Source organism: Terrapene carolina, unplaced genomic scaffold (assembly GCF_002925995.2).
Source record: "Terrapene carolina triunguis isolate 2854851 unplaced genomic scaffold, T_m_triunguis-2.0 Scaffold31, whole genome shotgun sequence".
Classification (NCBI taxonomy): domain Eukaryota; kingdom Metazoa; phylum Chordata; order Testudines; family Emydidae; genus Terrapene; species Terrapene triunguis.
Window position 1 is genome coordinate 1,541,481 of NW_020664382.1, and position 27,614 is coordinate 1,569,094.

General features: G+C 41.8%; 1 protein-coding gene across 1 annotated transcript in view; it reads right to left on the bottom strand.

The window, feature by feature from the left end:
* Nucleotides 1–734: 734 nt before the first annotated feature.
* The window catches only part of LOC113406452 (uromodulin-like 1), a 64,477-nt gene continuing 37,597 nt past the window's right edge, over nt 735–27,614 (bottom strand). Inside the window, exons 14-23 of the mRNA XM_026651484.1 lie at nt 27,423–27,535; nt 18,789–19,002; nt 16,651–16,788; nt 14,436–14,893; nt 12,963–13,105; nt 11,591–11,827; nt 9,817–9,976; nt 4,301–4,385; nt 2,853–3,060; nt 735–816 (exon numbers count right to left, since the gene is read on the bottom strand). Of these exons, the coding sequence (XP_026507269.1) occupies nt 2,873–3,060; nt 4,301–4,385; nt 9,817–9,976; nt 11,591–11,827; nt 12,963–13,105; nt 14,436–14,893; nt 16,651–16,788; nt 18,789–19,002; nt 27,423–27,535 (1,736 nt within the window). The 3' untranslated portion in view covers nt 735–816; nt 2,853–2,872. The remainder of the gene's footprint in view (nt 817–2,852; nt 3,061–4,300; nt 4,386–9,816; nt 9,977–11,590; nt 11,828–12,962; nt 13,106–14,435; nt 14,894–16,650; nt 16,789–18,788; nt 19,003–27,422; nt 27,536–27,614) is intronic.

Below are 27,614 nucleotides of genomic sequence, written 5' to 3' on the forward strand. Positions count from 1 at the left end.
TTTGGTCTCTTGAGTATATTTCATAACAAACCAAAATGTGGTCAAGCAACTGATTATACAATTTATCGAACTAATATTTCTTGGCCCAGTGCTTATTTTTCCTTATACAGGGATGATCTAAATCTTTCTTTTTTAAGTTTCCTTCTCCGCCTTAGAAACTAGGAGGTTTCAGTGCCATTCAGTGCAGCAGAAAAGAGATTAACCCAATGCAGAAAAGCATGAGATAACAACAACAGAAGAAAATATAGTGATCAAAATGTTAAAAAGGACATTTCTTAATTGACCATGAAAACAAAAATGGAGGAGCTGAACTGCAAGTGGCTGAGAGAGATTTTTAAGCAGGAGAATCTGGGGCATAGCTGGAACTGGAGCAATTGAGCTGGGAGGGAAAGGAGAAGTTTTATTCACAAATATTTTGAAAAGGGAAAATAGTGGTACACTTGCTGTAAAATGGGACTAAGAGGAGAGGTATGCTGTTTCTTGGCCTTGGGTCCCAGTTTATCCAGCTGAGAACTGAATTGCTGCCTCGTACAATGGAGTACCCAATCAAATATCCTGCAATTGTACTACATGTAGAAGATCACAGCCACTTAAAATGCAGCTCTACCATATAGTTTGTGTGTTGTAATTAGACTGCTCTGGTGAGTAACAGACAGCGAAAAGAGATCAGGAGGAATATAGTCATATGTTGTAGTGATTGTTAACTTTGGGGATTCAATGTTGCAACAGATCATGACCACTGACATGAGAGATAATGGGAGCAAAATGATGTGCGAAGAAAAGCTGTTGCCATCTGTGTGTTGAGACAAGTTCCAGCTAGAAGACAAGAACAGAGAAATCATGCTGGAGAGGTGGGATCAATAGTCTTCAGGAAAAATTAATGAGTGGCAAAGAACTGCTTAGTTGTCTTAGCTTCCAGAAGGAAGCTATTAGACAGTGTACTGCTGAGAGTATACTAGGCTGTTTATACATACATATTATGAGTCTGAATTGCATTTACACCAAGGCCTCATTACACTTGCCAGAGACCTTGGTGTAAATGAGAATCAAGCCCTGTAATTGATGGAGCCCACCCCAGTCCCAATTTTTCACAGTCACCCTATTTCCTCCCCCCAAGCCTGCACCTTAATCCAATCACAGGGAGGCAACCAGAGGATCCCTCTCTGATGGGGTGTTCTTTCTGTGGCTGGCCATGCCCACAGACCAGTACAAAGCAGTCACAAAGCAGAGGATCAGAAGCAGCATGTTTAACAGTTGCTGTTAAGATCTTTGTAAGCAGATACTTACTACAGTATTCCTTTTACTTTCTATCTGACATAACCAAGAAATTCCGTGACTATCTCAGCGATGTTAATGATTTGCAAAGGCATTAATAACTATCATAGTGATGAACCACCCTATGTACATACCAGTTGCATTTTCAAGCATGAGGCTTCAGACCAGGAAAACTAGTTATTTGTAAGAGACAACAGTAGAAGTCTCCTGCAAACAGGAGCCCTGTGTGCTCTGTGGCATGATAGGTCCAAAATTTGAAACTATCGCCCCCAAATTCTGGGGAAATTATTTATTTTACCACCATGAAATACCCTTCATTTCCAACCCTCCCACACTCAAATACACACACAACAACTATGGCTTATACTAGGAAATATTCATTGTACAGCAAAAACGCTGAATTCTGTGGTATCTTGGAAAAATACAAAATTCTCCAGCAGCATAGTCATGAAGTCCACAGGACCATGAGTGAGATGACAGGGGCAGTTCACACCACGGCTCCAGGCTTTTTGCAGACTCAGATAAACATAGGTTTACGCTCCGTTCAAATTTTCAAGGTTATCTTTGCAACCACAAGGGCTAGGAAGTCAATTTGAAAACAAAACAAAACAAAACAAAACAAAACAAAACAAAAACACCACACATCCACAACCCTCAATGAAAGCTGAGATTCTGGAGCACAATTCTGTGGCATGGGGTAAATTCTGCAATCACAGAATCATGGAACAAACGGGACCCTGCCTATAAATATTGTGGCAAAAATTCCTTCAGATACTGTATTTGACACATGGCACTGGAAATGGTTACAGGCACTTTACAAAGGTGGCATGTCATTTACTGTGAGCTAGAGCAGTGGCTCTCAACCTTTCCAGATTACTGTACCCCTTTCAGGAGTCTGATTTGTCTTGCGTACCCACAAGTTTCACCTCACTTAAAACCTACTTGCTTACAAAATCAGACACAAAAATACAGAAGTGTCACAGCACACTATTCCTGACAAATTGCTTACTTTCTCCTTTTTACCATATAATTATAAAATAGATTGGAATATAAATATTGTACTTACATATCAGTGTATAGTAAATACAGCAGTATAAACAAGTCATTGTATGAAATTTTAGTTTGTACTGACTTTGCTAATGCTTTTTATGTAGACTGTTGTAAAACTAGGCAAATATGTAGATGAGTTGATGTACCCCCTGGAAGACCTCTGCGTACGTCCAGGGGTACATGTACCCCTGGTTGAGAACCACTGAGCTAGATTGTGCCATCATGCTATGAGGCCATGCAAGAAGATAAGGGGAAGCAACACACCTGTCCCCTGTATGGCCATGTAGGACCTACTTGGATCATGACTCTGGTGCAGGAAGGAAACACAGGAGCTGCATGCTCCATACTCCCCTTGATCCACAGCTGCAAGGGGATGGGAAGTTTTCTATTGGCTATATAATTACTGTCCACATCACTAAACTAAAAAATGCTTCAAGTTATTGAAGACAAATTTGTTAGCATTTCAGTTTCCATTTTAGGAAGGGCTGAGCAGTTTAAAACTTAATTGATCATGGTTTAGTACTTACATGTGATAAATTGGAAATATTTAATCATAGAACACTTGGTAGCTAAAGTTGTCAGACTTGATTTTGAAGTTGTATCTCCCCGTCTTCCGCTGGTATTGGGACACCAAAAGGGACGCCGCTCCCAGCACAAAAACAAACACAGCAATGACGATGAGGATGATGGACCCTACTCCTAGCCCAGGTGCCGTCTTACTTTTTGCATCAGATGCTAGAGAAAGAACAAGGGAAAGTTTTGAATCCCTGGAATCTGTTCATTCATTAAGAAGCCAACTTAGTGTTACAATCTTGCATGCAATTTAGGACACATCAAGTAGCCCAACGCAGTGGTAAGAGCATGGCACTCTGATACATTGATTCGGTCCTCTTGGAAGGGTTATTCTCATGGCAATGTCTATGCATTAGAGAAAATCCTGTCTTTAGATACTTGTGCAGAACCACTTCTGACTGTGATGGGATATATGTACTCAAATTGGTATGGAGGATGTGGCTCTAGGCATTTTCTGTTAAAGTAATAATAATGATATATACATTTCTGAGCTAATGCCCTAGCTTCAGCATAACCCTGTAGGGAGAATGTTCTTTGATTTTAGTCCTGTCGTTCATCTGCAGAAATTAAGCATATTTGTAAAATTAATATGTTTACACCACATGAGATACAATTCATATTATTGGGGGGGGCAGGTACTAGTTAATGCCATGACAGGCAATAATTGCACTTAAAAAGAACATTCAGCATCATGTTGAGATGGGGTGTAGAGTAGTGAGCAAGGTCTAGCTTGTACACAAACTTCTCCCTGCCCTCCCCCCAACCCCCGGCACTGTCTCCATTTGATTGACTTTTGGCCACTCCACCCATTTCTAAGCCGTCTAACTTGTCAAGGACCCAGAAGCGGTGTAAATTAGACTGATCTCCACCCTAGTTTACACCTTATTCCAGTCCTTCAGCATGTAAATTGTGCCAACTTTTCCTCCCTTACAGCATCAATAAAGTGGGTGTAAGGGAGCATAACAAACCTAATTTATATCACCTTACACAGCACATCTCTGAATCTGGCCCACAGAGCCTAACATATTGTGCTCTAAAAGGAATCTAGTGTAAGCACTGTACAAAAGCTGATTGCAGTATAAGACTTGAGCAGACTCAGAACATTACAGTTCAAATACCCATTACTTTCTGCAATTAATTCTACCTCCTCACTAGCACAAATAATTGCACAGAACATACTCCCCACCCCCCAAGTGTATCACCATTACTGCATCCCAACAGGCGGAGATTGGCCCATAAAGTATCAGTAATTGCTACCCAGCTTCAACTGACCATCCTATTTCTCAGCCATGGGGGTTTATGCCTTACAAGGAAGGTTTTCAAGTTCACCCATCAGTAAAACAGAATCTGTTAAAAAATTAGCTTGTGTTCACTTTTTTGTAGCCATCTACTCATTACTCACCAGTGGCTCTGCACAGAGGCCCCCAGGATGTTCTGTGTGTGGCAATAATTTCACCACTTTTCGGGGATCGAACATCTCGGCAGCTCTGTAACAATTACAAAACCCTGATCATTTATAATATAAACATATGTAATATATATGAAGTCTTGTAATGACTCCTCTAAAGAACGAAGAATTTATGCTGATTTATTGAAGGCAGTACCAGAGGTTTTTTTTATTTCCCAACGCTAACCTTTGTTACATTCTAACATAAACTGAAAAAGATCAGAGAACAGTACTGGAAAAAAAATATCAGCTTATCAGAACACTGAAAAGAAACCTCTGTGGACAGGCCCTTGGGACAAAGCAGGTTGTGTTGGGTCTATTTAAAAAAAAATAAAGTCTACAGGAGAATGTCTATCAAAATTTTCTTTAAGCAATACGATGTGTGTACTACTAAGTTTTCTCCAGCACTCTTAGGGTATGTAAGAAGGATCTGCAAAATAAGCCAAAGTACATTACGTGGCCTTCAGCATCCTTTTTTAACAGCATTGCTCATTATATTATTTATTATTATGAATCATAATAATTTGTATTGTGTTGCCACCTGAAGGTCTCAGTCAGGATAAGACTATCCCTCTCCTGAAAAGTCTACAGTTTAGTTTGAAGCAAGATGCAACATGTGAACTTAATAAACAAAAGGAAGAAATGGACAGTAGGGGTAAGTAAGGGTTTGTTTACATGGGAGAGTTTTACCAGTTATACCAGTATAACTATATCACTATAGTTATACTGGCATAACTCCACTTGTTGATACACTTATTCCAGTATAACAGTGGCTTTCTCCTGCCTACCTTGAAACCTTTCCAAAGCCACATAAATGAAACAAACAAAAACACCAAAAAGCCACTCTTGTTCTAGAATTAGAGTATCCACATGGGTTGTTATACAGGTATAACTATATCAGTTTAAATTCACATCATAGCAACAGGTATAACTTTCCTGTGTAGACAAGCTCTAAAATAAGAACATGTGGTTACATAGGTAGCTACTGTGCAATTTCATGGTTCCAAATCGCTGTAATATTTTTTGCTCCGATTTGTTATCGTGCTGCTGGCTATGCCTGATGTTACTGTCCTGACTTTGTCCTACTACGTTTTTCTCCCAAACTACTCTTTTCTGTTCCAGATTTAAAAGAACCAAGACTCATCTACCAAAAAACTGGGGAGTGACAAGAAGAGGTGAAAGAATAGGTGAGTTCCAATCTTTTGGGCAATAATCCAGGCCTCAGATCAGCTCTGAAGTGAGCAAATATTCCTGGAGGCAGAAGGTAGGTCAAGTATGAGGATATCGTGAGCCTTCACTTTCACGCTTCCCTAACTCGTTCTCTCACTTAAGTCACGTAGTGTTGGAGGACGCCTTGCCATCCAACCCACATAAGGAGACCCAGTCCTGCGCTCCAATTTCCCCGTGGCTCTTTGTGATCCTTCATGCACCCTCACTCTGGCATTCGGAGTGGTTCCCAGTGCCCTACGCATGCTCTGGGCATCCCCAATGGTTTTCAAGTGCCTGTCATGTCACTATTCTACTTTCTTGAGGGCTTCACTCCCCCAACAACTCCTCTGGTTTCCCAAAAGTTCCCCTCACTGGATTTGCCGGATGCGGTCTAGTGCCTTCTGTGCTTATTATTTTAATTTAAATCCAATAAAAATATACTAAACTCACTACATTTTCATATGGGATACATTTTGCTTGGGATAAGGGATGATACAGTTTTCCTCTTTAAATTAATAAAGTTTCTAAATCCTACAAGAAAGATGTAAAAGGGGTCCCAGTAATTAGTTGCTGTATCGTGCTAGACATTAATTTAGAATCAGCTACAAACTGGGGCCTAATTTTGATCTCACTTGCAAACCAGGAGCAACTCCAATGAAGTCAATGAAATTACAACAGCATAAAGCCAGTGTAACTGAAATCAGAATATGGTCCTCAATTAACATACTCTCTACCCCAATCTATATAATTAAAGATGTTAAAATCCGATCTATCACTATTCCTTGTAGCTTCTACTAGGCCTTTGCTCAGTGCATTGATGTTAACTTTTACCCTTTGTTTGCAGTCCTTCGGCCAATTTTCTATCCATGCGATAGTGCTCATATTCAAGCCAATGTGAACTAAATATGCAAGTAATATTTTGAGAGGCATTGTACTGAATGCTTTGCTAAATCAAGATATATTACATCAACTGCATTCTTTTTATGCATTAACTCTGCAATGGGATCAAAAAAACAACCACACACATTGGAGATGGAGACATTCTGTTAGGTCATCTAGAGCATCCATACCCAGTACTTTAAACTGGACCTGTATGAGGCGATCTAATAAACTGAGACTATTGTACTAAATGCAGGATATTACAGAAACAAAGAAGCTGAAGATAGAAGAAATCTAGTTGATCTTCTAGTCCATCCATTGTTGGCCAATGCAGGATTGTTCTCTACAATGCATTTTTAAGGCTTTGCCCAGCCTAGTTTGTCCGGCGTTACCTGTGCTTTATAAAGGGACACAGTGCTAAAGACATTGGACTGAGAATTGGGAGACCTGGTTCTATTTCAGGCTCTGCTGTTGACCAGCTGTGTGACCTTGGGCAACGAACAAGGTCAGCTCCCAGACTACTGCACTGGGCAGCACAGCATGGGGAGGAGGTGACCTGCCCTCTGTGGAGAAAGAAGTGGTTCAGGACCATTTAGAAAAGCTGGACAAGCACAAGTCCATAGGGCCGGATGCGCTGCATCCGAGGGTGCTAAAGGAGTTGGCGGACGTGATTGCGGAGCCATTGGCCATTATCTTTGAAAACTCATGGCGATCGGGGGAGGTCCCGGATGACTGGAAAAAGGCTAATGCAGTGCCCATCTTTAAAAAAGGGAAGGAGGAGGATCCGGGGAACTACAGGCCAGTCAGCCTCACCTCAGTCCCTGGAAAAATCATGGAGCAGGTCCTCAAGGAATCAATTTTGAAGCACTTAAAGGAGAGGAAAGGGATCAGGAACAGTCAGCATGGACTCACCAAGGACAAGTCATGCCTGACCAACCTAATTACCTTCTAGGATGAGATAACTGGCTCTGTGGATGAGAGGAGAGCAGTGGACATGTTATTCCTTGACTTTAGCAAAGCTTTTGATATGGTCTCTCACAGTATTCTTGCCAGCAAGTTAAAGAAGTATGGGCTGGATGAATGGACTATAAGGTGGATAGAAAGCTGGCTAGATCGTCGGGCTCAACGGGTAGGGATCAATGGTTCCATGTCTAGTTGGCAGCCGGTATCAAGCGGAGTGCCCCAAGGGTCGGTCCTGGGACCGTTTTTGTTCAATAACTTCATTAATGATCTGGAGGATGGCGTGGACTGCACCCTCGGCAAGTTTGCGGATGACACTAAACTGGGCGGGGAGTGGTAGATGTGCTGGAGGATAGGGATAGGATACAGAGGGACCTAGACAAATTAGAGGATTGGGCCAAAAGAAATATGATGAGGTTCAACAAGGACAACTGCAGAGTCCTGCACTTAGGACAGAAGAATCCCATGCACTGCTAGAGACTAGGGACCAAGTGGCTAGGCAGCAGTTCTGCAGAAAAGGACCTAGGGGTTACAGTGGACGAGAAGCTGGATATGAGTTGACAGTGTGCCCTCGTTGCCAAGAAGGCTAACGGCATTTTGGGCTGTATAAGTAGGGGCATTGCCAGCAGATTGAGGGATGTGATCATTCCCCTCTATTTGACATTGGTGAGGCTTCATCTGGAGTACTGTGTCCAGTTTTGGGCCCCACACTACAAGAAGGATGTGGAAAAATTGGAAAGAGTCCAGCGGAGGGCAACAAAAATGATTGGGGGCTGGAGCACATGACTTATGAGGAGAGGCTGAGGGAACTGGGATTGATTAGTCTGCAGAAGAGAAGAATGAGGGGGGATTTGATAGCTGCTTTCAACTACCTGAAAGGGGGTTACAAAGAGGATGGCTCTAGACTGTTCTCAATGGCACCAGATGACAGAACAAGGAGTAATGGTCTCAAGTTGCAGTGGGGGAGGTTTAGGTTGGATATTAGGAAAAACTTTTTCACAAGGAGGGTGGTGAAGTACTGGAATGGGTTACCTAGGGAGGTGGTGGAATCTCCTCCCTTGGAGATTTTTAAGGTCAGGCTTGACAAAGCCCTGGCTGGGATGATTTAGTTGGGGATTGATCCTGCTATGAGCAGGAGGTTGGACTAGATGACCTCCTGAGGTCCCTTCCAACCCTGATATTCTATGATTCTAAGTCATATCCTCTCGTTGATGCTCATGATTCCATTGTCCTCTAGATGTCGATCCAAATTCAGTCCTCATATGAATAGATGCAACTCTGCCCCCCATCATCTCTTAGTATTTGTTCCATTATGTTATCAGGAGTTGAAGTTATATGGTTTGAATACTTACTTGAATATGAGTTTTGCGGTACTTTAAATATTCAAAATTATATTAGTGTCAAACCTAGAGCCCTCCTTCCATCTGTCACTCAAATTTCCTGTCCCTCTTTTCCTTTTTTCCTGGACAAAGCTCTGTAATTGGAGACAGGAAAAGGTTTTCTTCCTCCTGCTATCCATTCCTGATCTTCTAGGAGGAGTCATTTGATTTATACTGAGACCAAGTTGAGCAATTTAGAGCAGGAGGGAACTATTAAATAACGGACAAATACCTAATGAAACCATTGTGTCACCACAGAGAAGATCTTTAGCCAAAATAATAATAAATAATAATAATAATAATAATTCCTTTTATCTACGGTAAAAAGAGAGCCCTAATTTGTCTTGTCTTCATGAGCAACAAATTATAAGTGCTGTTCACATACCTGGAACTAAAGAGAGACAATGTGATAATCTTTGTATGTAGTCAGAAGATAATATCTGTGCCCAACTTTACCAGAATACTGTTCACTATATTTTTTTTAAGTGCTTTTGAAAAGGTGCTGGATTGACAGCCCTAGAAACCAGGGAACTTGGGCAACAACAGTGTAAGCTTCCTCAGACTGTGCCCAAACCCTGATCTGGGGAAATAATCACTGGGCAAGAAAAGATAGAGCCGTCTCCTTGACCATTCCAACTTTGGCTTTTCTGATGAGACTGCACCCTTATCAGCTAGTTGACTGTTTTTTATTCTGTGGAACCTGTCCACTAGTATTTGTATTGAGATCACCTGCTCATTTCACTTTTTTTTCCCCAGTCACCCCCAGAGCCATCCAGTTTCCCAGCCTTGATACCATTTTTTATTTATGTTCCATGCTTCAGCTGAAGGATAGGGAATGGAAAGAGAAAAAGACTGAGGCTTACATGTGGCTATATTCTTTCCCCACTTCACACTGCTGTGAGTTGAAAAATGAAGGAAAATGGAGAAGAGACGTTTAAAGGATTCCATCACCTTTCGGAAGCATATTATCCCTTCATTTTCCAGGTACAGCACTGTCAGTCATATGTCACATAGAAAGTTAAATGTAAGGAGCAAACCCCTTACCATCCTACAGGTGCTTTCAGGAGTTTCCACACAAATACGAATTTTGCAGTGTAGGTAAACAACAGAGTTGTTGACAAAGGAAAAGATTTTCAGCTTAAACTGAGCTTTTCTTGAATTTCCATTTTCAATCATGGTGGTGTAGGTCTCTGGGACTGGGCAGCTAAAAGAGAATAGGAAGACACACAAAATAACTAGAGCTATACGCACTATACCCCAGTAACAGCACCTTGTGGTTCTGTTTATAAGCTTCCTCTGAAAATCCTTATCTAAATATTCCATGGAGTGTTCTCCAGTATAGACACTGGTGGCAGTGTTCTGAGTGTTGGTTTGTCCCTAGGATAGAACACCACTGAACACAAAAGCCTGAGTGGCTAAGTACACAGGGGATTCAGAGGTGAGTATTTAGTGAGATTCTTCAACTTCAGCATTGGAGAAAAAACAAAAACAAATTGAAGTCTGAGATGACTGAAGGCAGAAGATGAAGTGGGTGTCACACAATACTGAATATTTTACACACAATACAGTAGTTTGACACAGTAAACTAAAAACCAGTCATGCCCAGAGCACCATTTGATCCAGGTTCAAATGTCCTGCTACATATAAGAATTAATTCTGACTTTTGGAAGGGTGGTGCTGGTGAAGCAATCCCATTCTTCAGAAATTAAATAGGATTTTTTAATATTTTCTTTTCAGCTCCTAAAGTGAGGTTCTACTTTGAAAGCTATCTTTGTAAACATATATCATAGGTTCTCCATCTTTATTGCCTCTCCACTATTTCCATATCAGATGGGCCTAGGTTACTATTAAATATTTTCATTCAAACTGCCACCCCTCCAAAATGATCCTGGACTTCGAGGATTTACATCTCCACTGCAATAAAAGGCCCACGGCATGGCCAAGGCTGGCCCGAGTCAGCTGACTTGGGCTCGCAGGGCTCAGTCTGCAGGGCTAAAAATGGCTGAGTAGATGTTCGGGCTTGGACTGGAGTCCAGATGCTGAAAGCTCAGGAGGCAGGTGAGTCTCAGAGCCTGGGATCCAGCCCAAGCCCAAATATCTATGCTGCTATTTTTAGCCCTGCAGACTGAGCCCTACCAGGCCAAATCAACTGAGTTGGGCTGAGACTCAATGCCGCAGGATTTTTATTGCAGTGTAGATGTAACCTGAGTGTCACCTCGGGCTCTCTCCTCCTTTCTCATGCACATCACCAGTAACAAAGGTACTGCAAGCCAGGTGAGGTCCTCAGTTTCACTTGTTCAACTACTGTCTTAAAATTATGTCCTAGTAGCCTATTCTGCTTCACAAATCAGGCTACCGTACTCTACTTTATATGAAGATTCTGAATGTTCTTCAAGGATCACCCCATGTACAGCATACAGCAATAATTTAACTTCAAGGCCATAAAGGCATGCATGCCTTTGGTAATGGCTGCATTAGAAAGAAATGGCTGCACCATAGATTTTTTGCACTATTGACTACCAAAGCCACCTACGCCTCCAGGACCAATCAGAAATCAAAGAGTAGACCTACACTGAACATCTCCTTTACAAATATTAGGGGGAGGCAACAGCCCTCCCAGACTCTCTTTTAAAATGTCTGAAGTTAAGTATTTGGCTTTGAAAAGAACAAGGACTCATTGAGGGCACGTAAAAAGTACATTAAAAAGATAGGGTATTAATAGCCATCTTCGGCTCATGGAAAGGTTCCTCAAGTTCAGGGACTACATTGCTAGACAGCTTGCACATGCCTATGTCACTTCTAATGAGTGTTGCTGTACCTGTTGTTAATAAAACCAAATGAGAGAAGATCCACTGAATTACTTGTTGGAGTTGCCCAGCACTCAGTGACGACCACCTTGAGCCTGCTGTCTCCTTTTTGAATTCCCACCTCAATCAGTATATCATCACTGACAGAAACACTGAAATTTTGGGGGATTGAAGAGTTTCCAACGAACAATTGCATCTCAGTTATAAAATCTCCAGATCCCTGTAAATCCTCAAAAAAGGTATAAACCCTGAAAAGACAATAAGCCGCTTTTAAAGATCATAGATTTGATTATAGTGTTTTTGCAGGTCATAAATATGATTCCTGTTTCTCTAGCACGTGTGCACTACAGTAGGGAGGAAAAATCTGTAGTCCAGCATATTGTTAAGATTTCAAGAGGAAAGGGTGGTTGCTTGCTGCAATCCAGGCCCTTGGGGTAGTGTGGAAGAAGGCATGGAGAAGGCTCTGGGAGGCTACAAAGGTGGAAGTTATTGGCAATATGAACAGACAGCGTAGTGATGACAGTGATTTAAAATGGGAACAGGAGTATATTGCCAAAGCTCTGAACAAGAAGCTTGAGCCTGATGCAAACAACAAGAGGAAGCCAGTGAAGGGATTTGCAGAGGGAGTGATGGGGTCAGAACGGTAAATGACCAAGACTTTTTGATGCAGCTTTTTGGACACACTGCAAGAGAGTGTGAGGGTGGGGGGGAATCATGGATGCCAGAGGAGTGATTGAAGTAATCAAGGCAAGAGATGACCAAAGTCCAGATGAGCAGTTTTGTTGTAGGAATGGAGAGGAAAGGATGGGTTTTGGAGCTGTATAGGAAAGAAAGTGAGAGGATTTGGTGACGGCCTGGGTGTGGTGGAAAGAAAGAGAGAAGTGGTCCACCTGAGGAAGGGATGAGGCTCATTGGCAAGACAATGTGAAGAAGTCTGGGCTGTCATTTCTTGTGCTCTGCCCATTCTATAGATATAAATAGAGGCTCTCACTCTATAGTGTTGCTAACCGGGAGCCTTTCACAAGAACTAAATTTGCATTACATTTTTTTTTAAAGGTCATCACGTAAGTTTGTGGATTTTAAAAATAATCATCATTATCGTCATCATAATGCATAGCAATTACACAGCACTGTGCGTTCATTCATTCATTCATTCCCAGAGGCAGTTATTTTGCTGATGGGGAATACGACTTGCCCATGACCACACAAGGAACCAGTGACACAGCTGGGATTACAGCACAGGAATTTCTGATTTCCCAAGCTTGTGCACATGCCACAAGAATACACCTTAGAAGACTAAATTCTGCCGCCCCCCCCCCCCCCCCCACACACACACACAGTGCCAAACATTACAACTTAGAAGTTGGGTGAGTTTTTATTTACCCTTCTGAACTGTATCCAGATGAAGTCAAGAGATTATTCTGAAACACACAATGGATTGGACAGACAATCTTCAAGTTGTGGATAACTCCCTGAGAGGAGTTGTCATTCCGAAGTATTGTTTTCACAATAGTCTTAGTCAGATTCTGGAACAGAAAAAGGACAGAGAGATACTTTATCAACCTTCATGTTTCTGAGAACACCTTAGTCCCACTAGTCAGCTACCTCTGGTAATTTTAAGTAATACCTCAGGAATTCTGTATACAACTGGCCATGAAAACCAAAACCATCAGCATCTACTAGCTTTGTCATTGTGGGGCTAGCAAATGAAAACAAGTTTGTTGTTCTCATCTTAGTACATATTGTTCACTGCTCCATAAAACATCCATACCATTTGTATGACCAGGGCTTTTTATTCCACATTGTCCCGTCTAGACCAGTGGTTCTCAAACTTATTTGATCAGGCCCCCCTTCTTTGTGTCTATAGTCATTTATGCCCCCCTCCCAAGTACATATACCACCACCAGGATCTGAAGGCAGAGCTGAGAGCAGCGGCTGCTGGCCGGGCGCCCAGCTCTGAAGGCAGTGCCGTGCCAGGAGCAGCACAGAAGTAAGAGTGGCAATGTGAAAAGTGATCGTTATCACTTTTCACAGCAGATTTAGCTCCCGATTGGCGCCCTTACTTCTGCACTGCTGCTACAACCCTGGGGCGGACAGCTGCAGACCTGCCACCCTAGTACTAACAGCCGGAGCCTCACTGCCTCCAGGTGAGGGGTTGGCGGGGGAGGGGGAAGGAGACCCCAATCCCAGGTGGTGGGGCTTCAGCTCTCAGCCCTGGGGCAGTGGGCCTCCGGCTGTCCCCTTTATACTCACTTCCACAGATGTGCACAGCCCTTCTGCACTAGCCCCACCACCTGCGGCTGAGCGCCAGAGATCTTCAAAAAATAAATACTGTAAATAAAAAACACATGGCTCGTGCTTCCCTTGACACATTCCCGCACATCCCTTGGGAGGCCCGCCCCATAGTTTGGGAACCATTGAGTCTAGACCAATCAGTACAGTCTTGTTTGGATTACTTATTCATTTACATATTACATTAAACGTATTTCATTCAGACCCCAAATTTTAAATATGCTACAGATTTGTGTACTGGCAGTGAGACGTTAACAGAAGAAACTGGGGAGGGAACAACACTCAAGGCTGTTGGAACCCAGGAGGGTAGCAAATGGGTTTTATTGTGGGGGGTGCAATGAGGGTTTTGGTGTTGAGGATACAATCTTTACTTCCCTCCTCCTTACTCCCCAAGTAGAAGCAGAGGTGATTTTACTTTGGGAAAGTGGGATTGAATTCTTTGTTCACCGTTTCAGGAAAACCTGATGGTAAAAGGCTGCACCCCCAAGCTCAATCTCTGCCACTGCACTCTACAGTGACAAGTACATTAGCCGGGTGTTTCCTTCATCTGTTCAGGTAACTTACACTTTGTACTTTAGTTCCACATTCGTTCCACGCTGTCCACAGCACCACACGAGTGTCGTTGCTGAAGCTCACGTTGCAGTGAGGCTCCCCAAGATAGAGTGCAGATTCTGGGATAGATTCCTGCTGCAGAAATATCTTCTGAATGGAAATGACAATCTTCTCAATCTCACAGAACACTCTCACTGCATCCTTTATGGACATCCCCTGGGAAGATTTAGTGAGTGGCGAGGTAGTGACGTGTGGTGAGCTACGGGCATTAGACACAGATGCTATGGAGGCACGCGGCATTGCTGTGCTAGAAAACATAGTATCCTCTTCAGCTTTGGTTTTAGCAGCAGCTGAATCCTCTGTAGCAGGTGAAAACACAGGAGCTGAAGTATGTGGATGTGTTACAGGTAAACCTGTGCCGCCTACATGTTTGCCATGTGCAGTTGTAGGGCCATGGCTAAGAGGAAATGCTATGGAGCAATAAAAATAAAGGGATTGTAAATTACAGATTCAAATTTGATTTCTTAAGAATACTCAAATGAAAAAAAACATCATCAGGAAACTTTCAGTCACTGGTAGAAAAACTGCTGCTCTTCTTTCTTAACTGGTCATGTGTAATTACCTCAAAATACACTATTGCTTTTTTCTTAATTAAAAATAAAGACACCAGTAAGAAAAGACCAAAGATTCCATTTCTCTCTGGCTGCAATAATTTACACACTCACAATGTGTATGTGTTCCCAATGTCTCTTGGGGGCCAGATTTTCAAAATAGCTCACCTCCCATTTAGGCATCAAAATAAGTGGCCATAAGGGTCACAATAGGAGCTACTGGATGCGGAACACTTTTGAAAATCAGGCCCTTATTTTTGTCCCTAAATGAGAGCTGAGCTCTTTGTAAAATGTGGCTCCAGCTGTGAGCGCTGGGCACATGAAAATCTGACCCTGGCCTGAGTTTTTTGGAGAATCTGGTTCTTGTTGCCCCTTCAGCACAACAGTATTACAGCAGGTCGGTACTGTCTATAGACATATATAAGGAGCTCTACTGAGGAAGTTAGCAAATGTATGTCAGTAGTAGTTTTTTACTGGGGAGAGAGAGGGAGGAAAGAGAAGGAAACTGTGGGTACTGAACACCCAACTCCTTTCCCTCAGCCCCTTTTCTATCACAGGTTTTTGGGTTACCTGTTAGATTACCCTAGGATACTTTAATGATACCCACAGCCCTACTCTGCACCCATCTTTGTAATGTAATCTTTTAACCAATGTAATGATCTACATTCACATAACTAATACTGGGTTTGTTTTGAATAGTGTGGATTTTATTTTGCAATATTTTACTGAATTATATGCACAAATAGCATGTATTCTCCAATCCAAATTAAAAAATATATATATTTCCTAGGAAACTATTTTCATATCTTCTGAGAATGTCCTAAATTGAAAAATTACTGATCTCATGGCAGGAAAAAGGATCCGGGACTTATTTCAGAAATGTCTTTCCCAAATCCTTATAATCACAGTGCTAAGAAAATGTCCTGATTTACTGAAACCTAACAAAGATAGGCATCTATTTACAATACTTGAGACTTCAGCCAATACACACAGTTTATCACTATGGTTACAAAAACAAATACAATCCATAAAAAAGTGGTTCAAAAGAACTGAGAAACTGAAAGACCTATTTTAGGTGAACAAATAAATTATTTGAGGAAAGGTGGCATGAGTTGGATGCATTAACTAAAGACAAATCAATGAGTTATAACATCAGTATTTATCAATACTATAACCCATAACATAAACTGCTTCCATTCTGATTTAGTCTCTTATCTTGTATCTCTGATGTCCCATCTATTACTGCTCATGAAAGAAAATAACTGGTACTCTCAACAATTCTGTTTACCTTTAAGGGGGAAAATAAGAGAAGAGAAATCATTGTTAAAAAAAAAAAAAGAATGAACTGGGCCCATTAAATGTTCATACCGTAAACTTTTATGATAAAGCAAAAGTATAATAAATGCAATTAAATATAACAGAAATATGCAAAATACACTAAAATAGACATATTTTTCAGTAGCATGTGGTTGAACACATTGAGCCAAAGTCATCCCTAGTAAAGCTCCATGGACCAAAGTGGAGTTCCACCAGAAGTGGATGTAACCAAATGATTTTATGAAGACACCATCATTATAATTTCAAATAAATCACTAGGTAATGAAAAACAATATTGCCTTCACAGTTTCTCCCAGGCCTCTCTGAATCGAGATCAGCAAATCCTTCATTACAGCTGCATTGATAGCTCCCATATGTGTTGTGGCATGATGCATCCAGGGAACAGTCATCATCTTCTCTTTCGCACTCATCATAATCTGTTGGGGTTTGGAGTTTGGGGTTTTTTATTAAAAAAAAAAGAAGAAAAAATAAAGAGAGAGAGAGTGTGTGTATTACTGGCATTGTGATTATTCCTTAACTGGAACTACCATCATGGTACCCTGGACACTAGTTCTCATGTTGTTTATCTGGGAGATAGTAACACACACAGTCCGGAAGCTGCTGATGCTAGAATACTCAGTGCTTGAAGGTCAGAGTTAGCAAGAGCCTCCAGCGGCACTGCTGGCAGCTGATAATGGGAGGGCAGATCCCCCAGACCCCTTCCCCTCGGCACACCCAATTAATTCTCCCATCCCCCAAAACTGATAGCTGTCACAAGGGACTACTCCCAAACAGACTCTCCCATCCTACAGACTCAACACTCTTAAGAGGGAAGCGGGTGGTTGGTCATTTAAAGAATATTTGGAGCTGGTTGAAAAACAGGCCAAAAAGTTTGGGAAAGTTTCATCAAATTTGTTTTCCCATTCTTCGGCCAAAATTTAGAATTTCAAGGACAAATATTTGTTACAAATTTCAATTTTTGTACAGGTTCTACTTAGGATTGTGTATAAATGGAAACACAGCCACAGGTGGGTTTCAAATTTCCCACTTGTTACTCTCACTAACCACACCACTATAGGTGGCTTGTGTTAACTCTGTCCCTAAAACCCCTCAGACTAATGCCAGTTTCAGAGGGCATATATAACCCTGTTCTCAATGAAGTGCTACCATGATATGGACATTCTTTTATTATTAATGAGACACGTGTTGCTGGTTGTGGTGATGGTGGAGAAAAGGCACCACCATGTGGTCAACAGCATGGATTTCTGTGTCTTATGTAAATCAGACTCTGTGCCATAGGAGAACATGTATTTTGTTTTTACATGCAGGAGATTTAAAATGAGTGTTCACAGCCAAATATGGGCACTAAAAATCCAAAGAGATATAGAAATATCCAACCTGCACTCAGCTTTTGTAGACTTGCAGTGCACTACTTTCAGAGAAGAAACACTAAGGGCCATCTACCGCAGTGTGCAGGTTGAAATGTAACTGAGAGTATCAGAAGGGTGGAATTGCTGAAGACCGTTATTAACAACTCAGTAAGAGTGTTTAGGCAGAACATATCTCAGTAAGAACCAGAGTTGGAGAAGGATGTCTTTAGGAAAGAGCAAAGAAAGTTACAGGAGACTGTGGTTCATTTATTCTAACCAAATGAAAGATGGGGGCAAATAATAACAGATTGACCTTTTCTAATTACTTTGGGGCAGATTTTGCCATGTCTGCTCACATGAGTAGCACTCTACTCTCAAGTAGTCCCACTAAAATGTGAGTTAGGCTGGTAGAATCTGGCCTTTGTAAAACAATAACTTGATGAACAGTATGCAGCATAGCTTTATAAAGGACACAGAATGTTTGACAAAACCGATAGCCTTCTTTGATAAACAATTGTAAGTGTGGCAGCCAAGGAGAATGCATCAGATGAAATAAATCTATTTTAGTAAAGTTTTCCATACTGTCCTGCCTGCAATTCTAATTGAGAGGTTAGAACAATATTATTTGGATAAGCATGTTGTGGTGTAAATACTAAACTTGCTGATGTGTCATCAACAGAAGGATTAGAAATGATTTTATACAGAGACATCAATTTGAGGAGTTCTATAAAAAAGGATTCTACTGCAGTCAATCAATGGACTGGTCTTATTTATCTTCTTTATCAATGATCTATAAGAAGAAGGAAACTGTACAATAACTAGTGGACCTCGTTAAACCAAACTGAGGGTCTACATCTGAGCCCTGCTACACTACACATCTCACTGTATCTTTTGAAGTTCTCTAAAAGAGCTCGTGGGCTGAACTGGCAGAAGTTCTAAGGAAAAGATAATGGGATTTTCATCCAGCACTCTCACAGATGCTGTACTCTCTAAATCACAAACAAAAAGACAGGTTTTATCCTGTTGCTAGTTTTGAAAAATTACAGTGATATAAAACTGCACCTTACCACGTATGAAGAGGCTGGTGTTGTCAACTGTAAAATAGGAACTATTTTTAAAGACATCATGAAAATCTGTGGAAAGGTTGTGGATATCCAAGTCTTTTGCAGTCAGTAAATCGAAACCTACCACTATGCTTCCATTAGTAATACTGGTTATCAGCATTTTTATCAAACCAAGATCCATTTCCCGAAGACGGTTAAGAGGCAGAGATTTCCGTACCTGTGATCAAAATATAATGCATGTAGGCAGACAGTATGAGTTAAATTGTATACTGTGACTCAGAATGCCCAAACATTATGCATAACTACCGTGCTTCATGTTCAGGACAGAGACAGCAGAAAATGGGCTTTTATTTAACTACTGAATTTTCCGAATACCGCTGTTTGGCTCAAATATGTATTTAACTGTGAATATAAAACACAGGAATGATTCAGCTCAGGGTATACACAGATATTGGCAGGGGTCCCTGGTAACACTTAGCCTGCCAAGGAGAGAGATTCCATTGGTGCAATTCAGTCTCAATGCTCCTTCCATCAAGGGGCCTTTAAGGAGACAGTGCAGCCCAATACTAAGAGGCTTTGGCTATGGAGACAGCATGGGCAGAGTGGGCATCTCTGCAGCAGTATCTGCCAACAATCTCCTATGGAACCTCAACCCTATCTTACAGATGCTCCTGCAGCACAAACCCTAAGTGAATGTAGCAGCCATACCACCCCTTGCCCTCCCTTAGGGTGGATCTCCATGGAGGGCAAGCCTGGTACAGAAAGTTCCTCTACGTATTATTAAGAGTAAATCTGGCCTCCATCTGTACCCAATGATCAAATCAAAGGGGAAATAGAAAAACAGTTTCTCATGCTTTCAGAATCTCCACGCAGCCTCAGCCCAGACTAACTCAAAAATGTTTCACAGGAGTCTTCCATGGGGAGTCTTGCACTATCCCTGCAGATCCTAACTGCCACCTGGACACACGTCCCAGGCTCCCACATTTCCCTGACAGCCTCGTGGCCAGGCCAGAAAATAACTCTAAAATAATCTGAATGTGAATATTTAGCCTCAGAGCACCTCAATTAGGGCAGTTGATCATGACTAATTATAATAAACACTTAATCGATATGCAAATGTTCTGGAATTTATCTTGGGCTGAAAAGAGAAAATACAGCCTTTCCCAGTGACTATTGAACCGCCACAATCACTAGGCTATAGAGACAACCTTTTGTACTACTTTGGATAGAAGGATGGTCTTGTGTCCACAGGACTGGAATTCATAGTTCTACTTCTGGCTGTGCCGCTGATTTGCTGCACGTGTTTGGACAAGCTGTTCCACTTTTCTGTGCCTTAGCTTCCCTACATATTCCACGTAGGATAATATTGACCTGTGTCTTAAGCTCTAGATAGGCTATGAGGCTGAAAATTAATTAACTTTGAATAGCATGTTGAGATCATTGGATGGAAAGCACTATGTAAATGCAATGCTTTACTACTGATACTACCACACGGTTAAAGAGTTTGGACACCAGTAACAAGAGAGAGCAGATAATACATCCAATTTATTTCCTCTACTAATTTAGATGTAAATTGAGATGACCCATCCCAACCACACTGAGTTCCAGAGGAGGAGCCTACAACAATAATACAGAGTTTCTGAGAGAGGCTGTAAGTTTTGTGCTGAGGAAAACTGGTAAAACCACTATCCATCACATAACTTTAACTACAAAGATATGAAAGTCAGCTAGTTTGATAATATTTTATGTATCTATCATAGATTAAAAACCTTTCACAATATATGTGCAAAGGATGTGCAGAACGAAACACTGTAAACTGTTGACATAGCCTTATCTCTCTTTAAAGTTTGACTGCTGAGTAAACTGCTATTTCTATCTGCCTGTCAGACACTTCTAATATTCCACTAGTGTAATATCTAGATGCACTGAATTTGTCCATAAAGGGCCCTATTCTCCTCTCGTCCTTGCTTCAGAAGCTGCTAATAGTATCCCTGGTGTTTCTTTCCCCCCGCCTGTATTCTTTTCTGGTTTTGACCATCACTTGCTTTGTCATGTCTGAATTCAGACTGTGAGCTCCCAGAGGCATTTATTTGTGTCAGTGAATCCTAGGATATTTTTCACATTTGGAAATAAACTTACACCAAAATTTTCAAATCTGAATACCTAAAATTAGGCTTCACATTCTACAGTGAGGTACCTCGTTATAATCAGTTCTCTATTGTCAGGGCCGGCTCCAGGCACCAGCCCAGTAAGCAGGTGCTTGGGGCGGCCAAGGGGAAGGGGTGGCATGTCGGGCTGTTCAGCAGCAATTCGGAGGCGGATCCCTCTCGGAGGGAAGCACCTGCCACCGAATTACCACCGAAGAAGAAACCGGCGCGGTGGAGCTGCCGCCGGAATGCCGCTGATCACAATTGCAATCGTGGCTTTTTTTTTTGCTTTTCTTTTTCCCAGCTGCTTGAGGCGGCAAAAACCCTGGAGCTGGTCCTGTCTATCGTTGTTATTTATTTCACAGTAGCAAATGTGGAAAGAAGCTCAGAGCCCCACTGTGCTAGGTGCTGTGCAAACAGAGTGAGACACAGTCCCTACTTCAATGAGCTTACACTCTAAGACAACAAGACAGACAAACGCTGGGACAAACCTAAGACATGCACTGTCCTCCTGATGCACGTACATCACTCCCATTAGCTTCAAATGAGAACGCCAAGAGGAGGAAATATCCAAAGTTTTAGAACTTGAGGTTTCATTGCTTGAGGGGTGATTACCCTGCTTGTGCACATCTACTCCTGCTAGCTCTCCTCAAGCTAGAATGAGTATGACTAGCAATGTAGCTGCAGTAGCATGGGTAGTGGCAGTGGAGGCATGGTTGAGTTGTGCTGACTACTGAACTACCAATTTCAGGTGGGACTGTACTTGGCATGGTTAAGCCATGCCTCTGTTGCTACTGTCCATGCAACCATGGCTGCACTGCTATTTATAATCAAGCTAACTCAAGTATGTGTATGTGAGCAAGGGAATCACCCCTCTAACTCATAGCATAGACAGTCTCAGAATAATAATTCTTGCCCTTTGCTTGCAAGATCCTCTATTTAAATTCCCTCATTCCTATATCATAGAATCGTAGACCTGGAAGGGACCTCGAGAGGTCATCTAGTCCAGTCCCCTGCCCTCATGGCAGGACTAAGTATTATCTAGACCATCCCTGACAGCTGTTTGTATAACCTGCTCTTAAAAATCTCCAATGGAGATTTCACAACCTCCCTAGGCAATTTGTTCCAGTGCTTAACCACTCTGACAGTTCGGAAGTTTTTCCTAATGTCCTAAATCTCCCTTGCTGCAATTTAAGCCCATTGTTTCTTGTCCTATCCTCAGAGGTTAAGGAGAACAATTTTTCTCCCTCCTCCTTGTAACAACCTTTTCCGTACTTGAAAACTGTTATGTCCCCTCTCAGTCTTCTCTTCTCCAGACTAAACAAACCCAATTTTTTCCAATCTTCCCTCATAGTTCACATTTTCTAGACCTTTAATCATTTTTGTCACTCTTCTCTGGGTTCTCTCTAATTTGTCCACATCCTTCCTGAAATGTGGCACCCAGAACTGGACACAGTACTTCAGTTGATGCCAAATTAGCACGGAGTAGAGCGGAAGAATTACTTCTCGTGTCTTGCTTACAACACTTCTGCTAATACATCCCAGAATGATGTTTGCTTTTTTTTGCAACAGTGTTACACTGATGGCTCATATTTAGCTTGTGGTCCACTCTGACCCCCAGATCCCTTTCCGCAGTACTCCTTCCTAGGCAGTCATTTCCCATTTTGTATGTGTGCAACTGATTGTTCCTTCCTAAGTGGAGTACTTCACATTTGTCCTTATTGAATTTCATTCTATTTACTTCAGATCATTTCTCCAGTTTGTCCAGATCATTTTGAATTATAATCCTATCCTCCAAAGCACTTGCAACCCCTCCCAGCTTGGTATCGTCCGCAAACTTTATAAGTGTACTTTCTATGCCATTATCTAACTCACTGATGAAGATATTTGAACAGAATCGGACCCAGAACTGATCCCTGTGGGACCCCACTTGTTATGTCCTTCCAGCATGACTGAACCACTGATAACTACTCTCTGGGAATGGTTTTCCAACCACTTTTGCACCCACCTTATAGTAGCTCCATCTAGGTTGCATTTCCCTAGTTTATGAGAAGGTCATGCGAGACAGTATCAAAAGCTTTACTAAAGTCAAGATATACCATATCTACCACTTCCCTCCCATCCACAAGACTTGTTACCCTGTCAAAGGTTGCTCTCAAATCGTGTCAAACCATCAAGCTCTCGATCAAGCTCTCAAGTGAGCAGCATTTCATAGATCGATGTTTGCGAGGTAGACAACGAGCAGCTTTGCTATGTTCAGGCTATTTCTCCATTAAGGGCTAGGTTGGGAAAGGCACGGCCACGAGTAAGTGGCAGCACACAGCTGCGCTGTCCAGGACAGCCACAATTCCTTCCCTACTCCCCCCTTGCTCCTGGGCCAGCGGAGTAAACTGACATTTTACAGGGTGCAGCTTCTCCCCTCCCATTAGTCTAGCTCTGCTCTCCAATGCACTGGGGGTAGAGACAGGCTTCACCCATTCCCCACCTACTTGCTCTTGGGAAGAAATATCCAGGGTGCCACACCAGACCTGGACTCAAAATCCAAGAAAGTCTTACTTGGCCAAACAGTGGGGTGGGGCCTTTCTCCTCTTTACTTTGAAACATCATGAAAGATAAGGCTAGATTTTGGCCTTAAATTTTCATCTTTCATATTTGTTGTCTGAATTTCAGCCATTAAGTATGTCTGCAATCTTCCCTTGGACCTTCCTTAGCATTCACCAATATTCCCTTCTCACAATTAGCTTTGTTTTGTGGACTCCATTTTAATGGAGGGTTTTGTTTTTTTATTTTATTCAGAGCTAAGCACCTGGAAAACATTATAGTTACGTTCACATCATAGTTAGCCACTAGGTGACACTACTAGCCTCTCTCTTCAGATTACTGCATGACTTAACAATGCCCTACCATTAAAATAATGTGTGATAAAAGCGGGAGGCAGAGGGAGCTCCCTGGTATATAAAAGGAAAGGAAATTTCTTTCTCTGACTTTTTAAAAGAAATAATTATATTAAAAAGGAAAATCCATCCCTCTACTTTGAGGTTTTACTACCAGGAAATAAATCTAGCTATAATACCTTCAGTCCTCTTAGCATATGCGCAACATGCCTCAGGTGGCATGCAAACAGATTCATCACTGAATTTGGTCTGCTGGTTAGATCAGGGTACAAAGGAAACACCAGGAACTCCTAAATAGAACAGGTAAAGGATATGCCTACACTGCAAGTGAAAGTGTCATTGTAGCACGGGTAGGCATATCCATGATAGCTTTAATCTAGCTACCACAGGTAACAACAGTAGCGTAGATGTGGTGGCATAGGATTCAGCACAGGCTAGCTATCCAAGTAATAGCCCTCTGGGGACAATGGGTATGTACTGGGTCGGCTAGCCCACCCTGAAGTCCATGCCACTGGGTTTTCACTACTATTCTTACCTTGCTAGCTAGATGAAAGCTAGCACAGCTGTGCTACAATTACACCTTCACTTGCAGTACAGTACATTGAAAGGTAAAAAGGAAAAGGCACATTAGTGCCAAAAGGAGAGTTACAAGAGAGGAGGAAAACACTGGCAAACTAACAGCTACAACACGAGACGGGAACCTCCTTTGGTAAAGTAAGAAAACCAGGAGGGAGATAAACCCAAAGTTAAGAAGTAGCCCTCATGGAGGAGCCAGGGGAAGCCAGGCTGAAATGCTAGTGAAATTAAAGGAGCCTCAGTAACATGGCTGGAGGGTTAGTGCTGTTGAGGGGTAAGAGACAGAAATCGGTTCAGAGTGGAGTGGCTGTCTGTGTGGAAGGCAGTAGTAATTTCTGAAGGGTGCTGGTTAGAGATAATAGCCACCCTGCCAATAGATCCAGGGCAAAATGCTAGCAATACAGGCAGTAGCTAATCTGGGCACTTCTAGACACATATGTAGGGAGCCCTGTTGAAGAATTAGAATTGCAATGAAACCCTGGAGACTGATAATAAAATGAGTAAGAGGCTATTTTAACAGAATAGGCTATTGCTATTTAGGATGGTGTGTACGAATCCTTCCCACCTCCCGCTCTGCCCCCCATTGCTGCTGTCTTCACCTACTGCATTTTCTGATGGGGCCAACTGGAAGAAAAGTGCAACCTAGTGCAGCACTAATAGACTCGAGTCCACATCACCCAAACCACCCCCACAACTGACACTAACTGCCATCCTTCTTGGCAGTCTCAGAGAGGCTGAGGAACATGCCCAGAGACAGAATTACCCTCTCACTCCCACTGACAATTCCTCCAAGCCAGGGCCAAAGGTTGCTCTACAGCACCCTGCCTCTGTTTTCCCCCTCTTCAGGGTCCTTTAAGAACACACTCAGTTCAAAGGTAGTTGAAACAATCCTCTCCTGAGGTCCAATTTATTGAGTACTAAGGGTAACTGCAACATCCTGCTCTTTTTGTACTGGAATTGCCAGATTCCTCTCAGGTGGGCCTCATCCGTAATCAGGGTTGGCTTAACCCCAGGCTCTTCAGCCCATGAGGCAAGCCACCTTGTTACAAAGTGCATTGGCAGGACAGCAGGGGGAAGCTAGCTTGGACATTGACAGTGCAATCTGTCAATTCAGGCTTTTACATCTTGCTTTTCTCCACACTGTAACATGAACAGGATTTCAATCTCCAGCACTGTCAATCTAGCACCTCTACGAAGCACTACATTCATTTTTTAAAATATGGTGATTTTTACAAATAAGTAAATATATGTGGATTGCGAAGACATAATTCCATAAAACAGATTTAAGGAAACCTTCTGGCAAAGCTTACTTAACTGGGGCTTGAGCCTGCTCTTAAAATCAGTGGGACTTTTCCCATTTACTTTAATGGGATCAAGGTCTGGCCCTTACATCCCGAAAAGAAGATTGTAAAGATTTTCCAGCCTCTCTCTTCTTTGACAGATAGGATCACAAGAATTGTCATAAGACACTATCAGGAGGAAGAGTATTTTGCCTCGGGCAGTGGCTTATGTCCAATGGTTCACAGATGGATGGGAAAGACTCCATAATACACCTGGCCAGTAGTATTGTTGGAAGGAACAATTATTTCCTTATTTTCACAGGTGATCAACTTAAGCCTAAAGCATGAGTGTTGGGTAACAGTGTGACCTAGCTTACATTGCTATCAGTCTTACTTTAATTCCGCTACCTAATCTTTTTAAAGATAAACTACTTACGTCAATGATTTTCTGGAGCAGAGAAGTTGATTGTATGCTGCATAAAGATAAAATATTTCATTTTATCCATTTTAATAAAATATGAAAGGGACAGGGACTGGACAAGGCCTTGATTAAGGTTCTAATATCCAAAATAGCCTGAAACATATAACAATGCTGAATAAGAAGGAGGTCAGTGGATGCTTGCTGCATTTTTACTTTGCATGAGCATGTCACTTTCATTTTACGGCTGTTGAACAGATATTGCTAGGATGTGTCAGCCTGAGGCCTAAACAGCTTCAAGAAAGCTGTGACCCATTGACTGCACATAGGGAAGGTGTAAACTAGCAACAGTGGGAAGTTATTTTATACCTTACACATTCTCTCTCTATCAAAATTCTCCTGTGTTTTCATGCTGCATAGAGCATTCTTCACTTTCTATCCTGAACTCTTCCTGGGAATGGTTAAACTGTTGCCACTTTACATCCCAGAGATGGCTGTATTTCAGGGATACTTAAAGTGCTTTGCTGTCTTTGGATGAAAAGCTCTAGAATGGTCATCACAAATTTATCATTGTCAGTATTAATCTCCCTAGCAATGTATCAGTAATGTAGACTTGTGAGAGGAGACAGACAGCTGGAACATGTCCAGTGGTTTTCCAATGTAAAGGGACCTGGGTGTTTGTGGAATAAATGTGAAAAGGAACAACAAAGACAAACAATTGATGGATTAGCCAAAAAATAAGAAAAGGAGGGTGGCACCTCCAACGTAAGTCCCTCTGAATTACAAGACGGTTAAAGGAAATAAACAGATCTTCCAAGGCAGTTTGATATTCTGTGCCCTAATTAAATGTGGTATTAAAGCTGACTTAATAAAGGGTGGGAGAAATAGGTTATAAAATTAGGGGATATGAAACAGGATAATAATAAAAATCTCTACTATATCAGACATGAGTGGATCTGAGAAAGGACAACAACAGAATTAAGTTGCATTGATATAGTGCCTTGCAGTCCAAAGATCTCTAAGTGCTTCACAAATATTCATTAGCTCCTCAAAACACGCCTATGAATTAAGTTTGCTTGATTATCCCCATGTTACTGATGGGGAAATTGAGGCACAGAGAGCCAGGAATAAACTCCCAAACTTCTGATTCCTGGGCTCATGTTGTAACCACTGCACCATGCTTCCTCTTTTTTCTAATGTAATCAATGGGTCTCAATTCATTTAGGTATATGGGGATACAGGTATGGCACATGTATCGGCCAATGATATTCCTCATTTTATGAAGCCCATGTACAAATAATGACCATTTTTAATCAACTTACTTCACCAAGAAACAGCTGTGTAAAGTTATGATACTCTTCACTACTTGCATTGTTCAAGCCTGCAGTGTATTTCACATTTGTTATTCTTACTGATCCATTCAATTTTTGAACAGCTGCAAAATCAGAAAACAGTTATTTAGAATAATGTGATCCACAGACCATTGGTGTTTTGCAGAAAGCTGTCTGGCACAT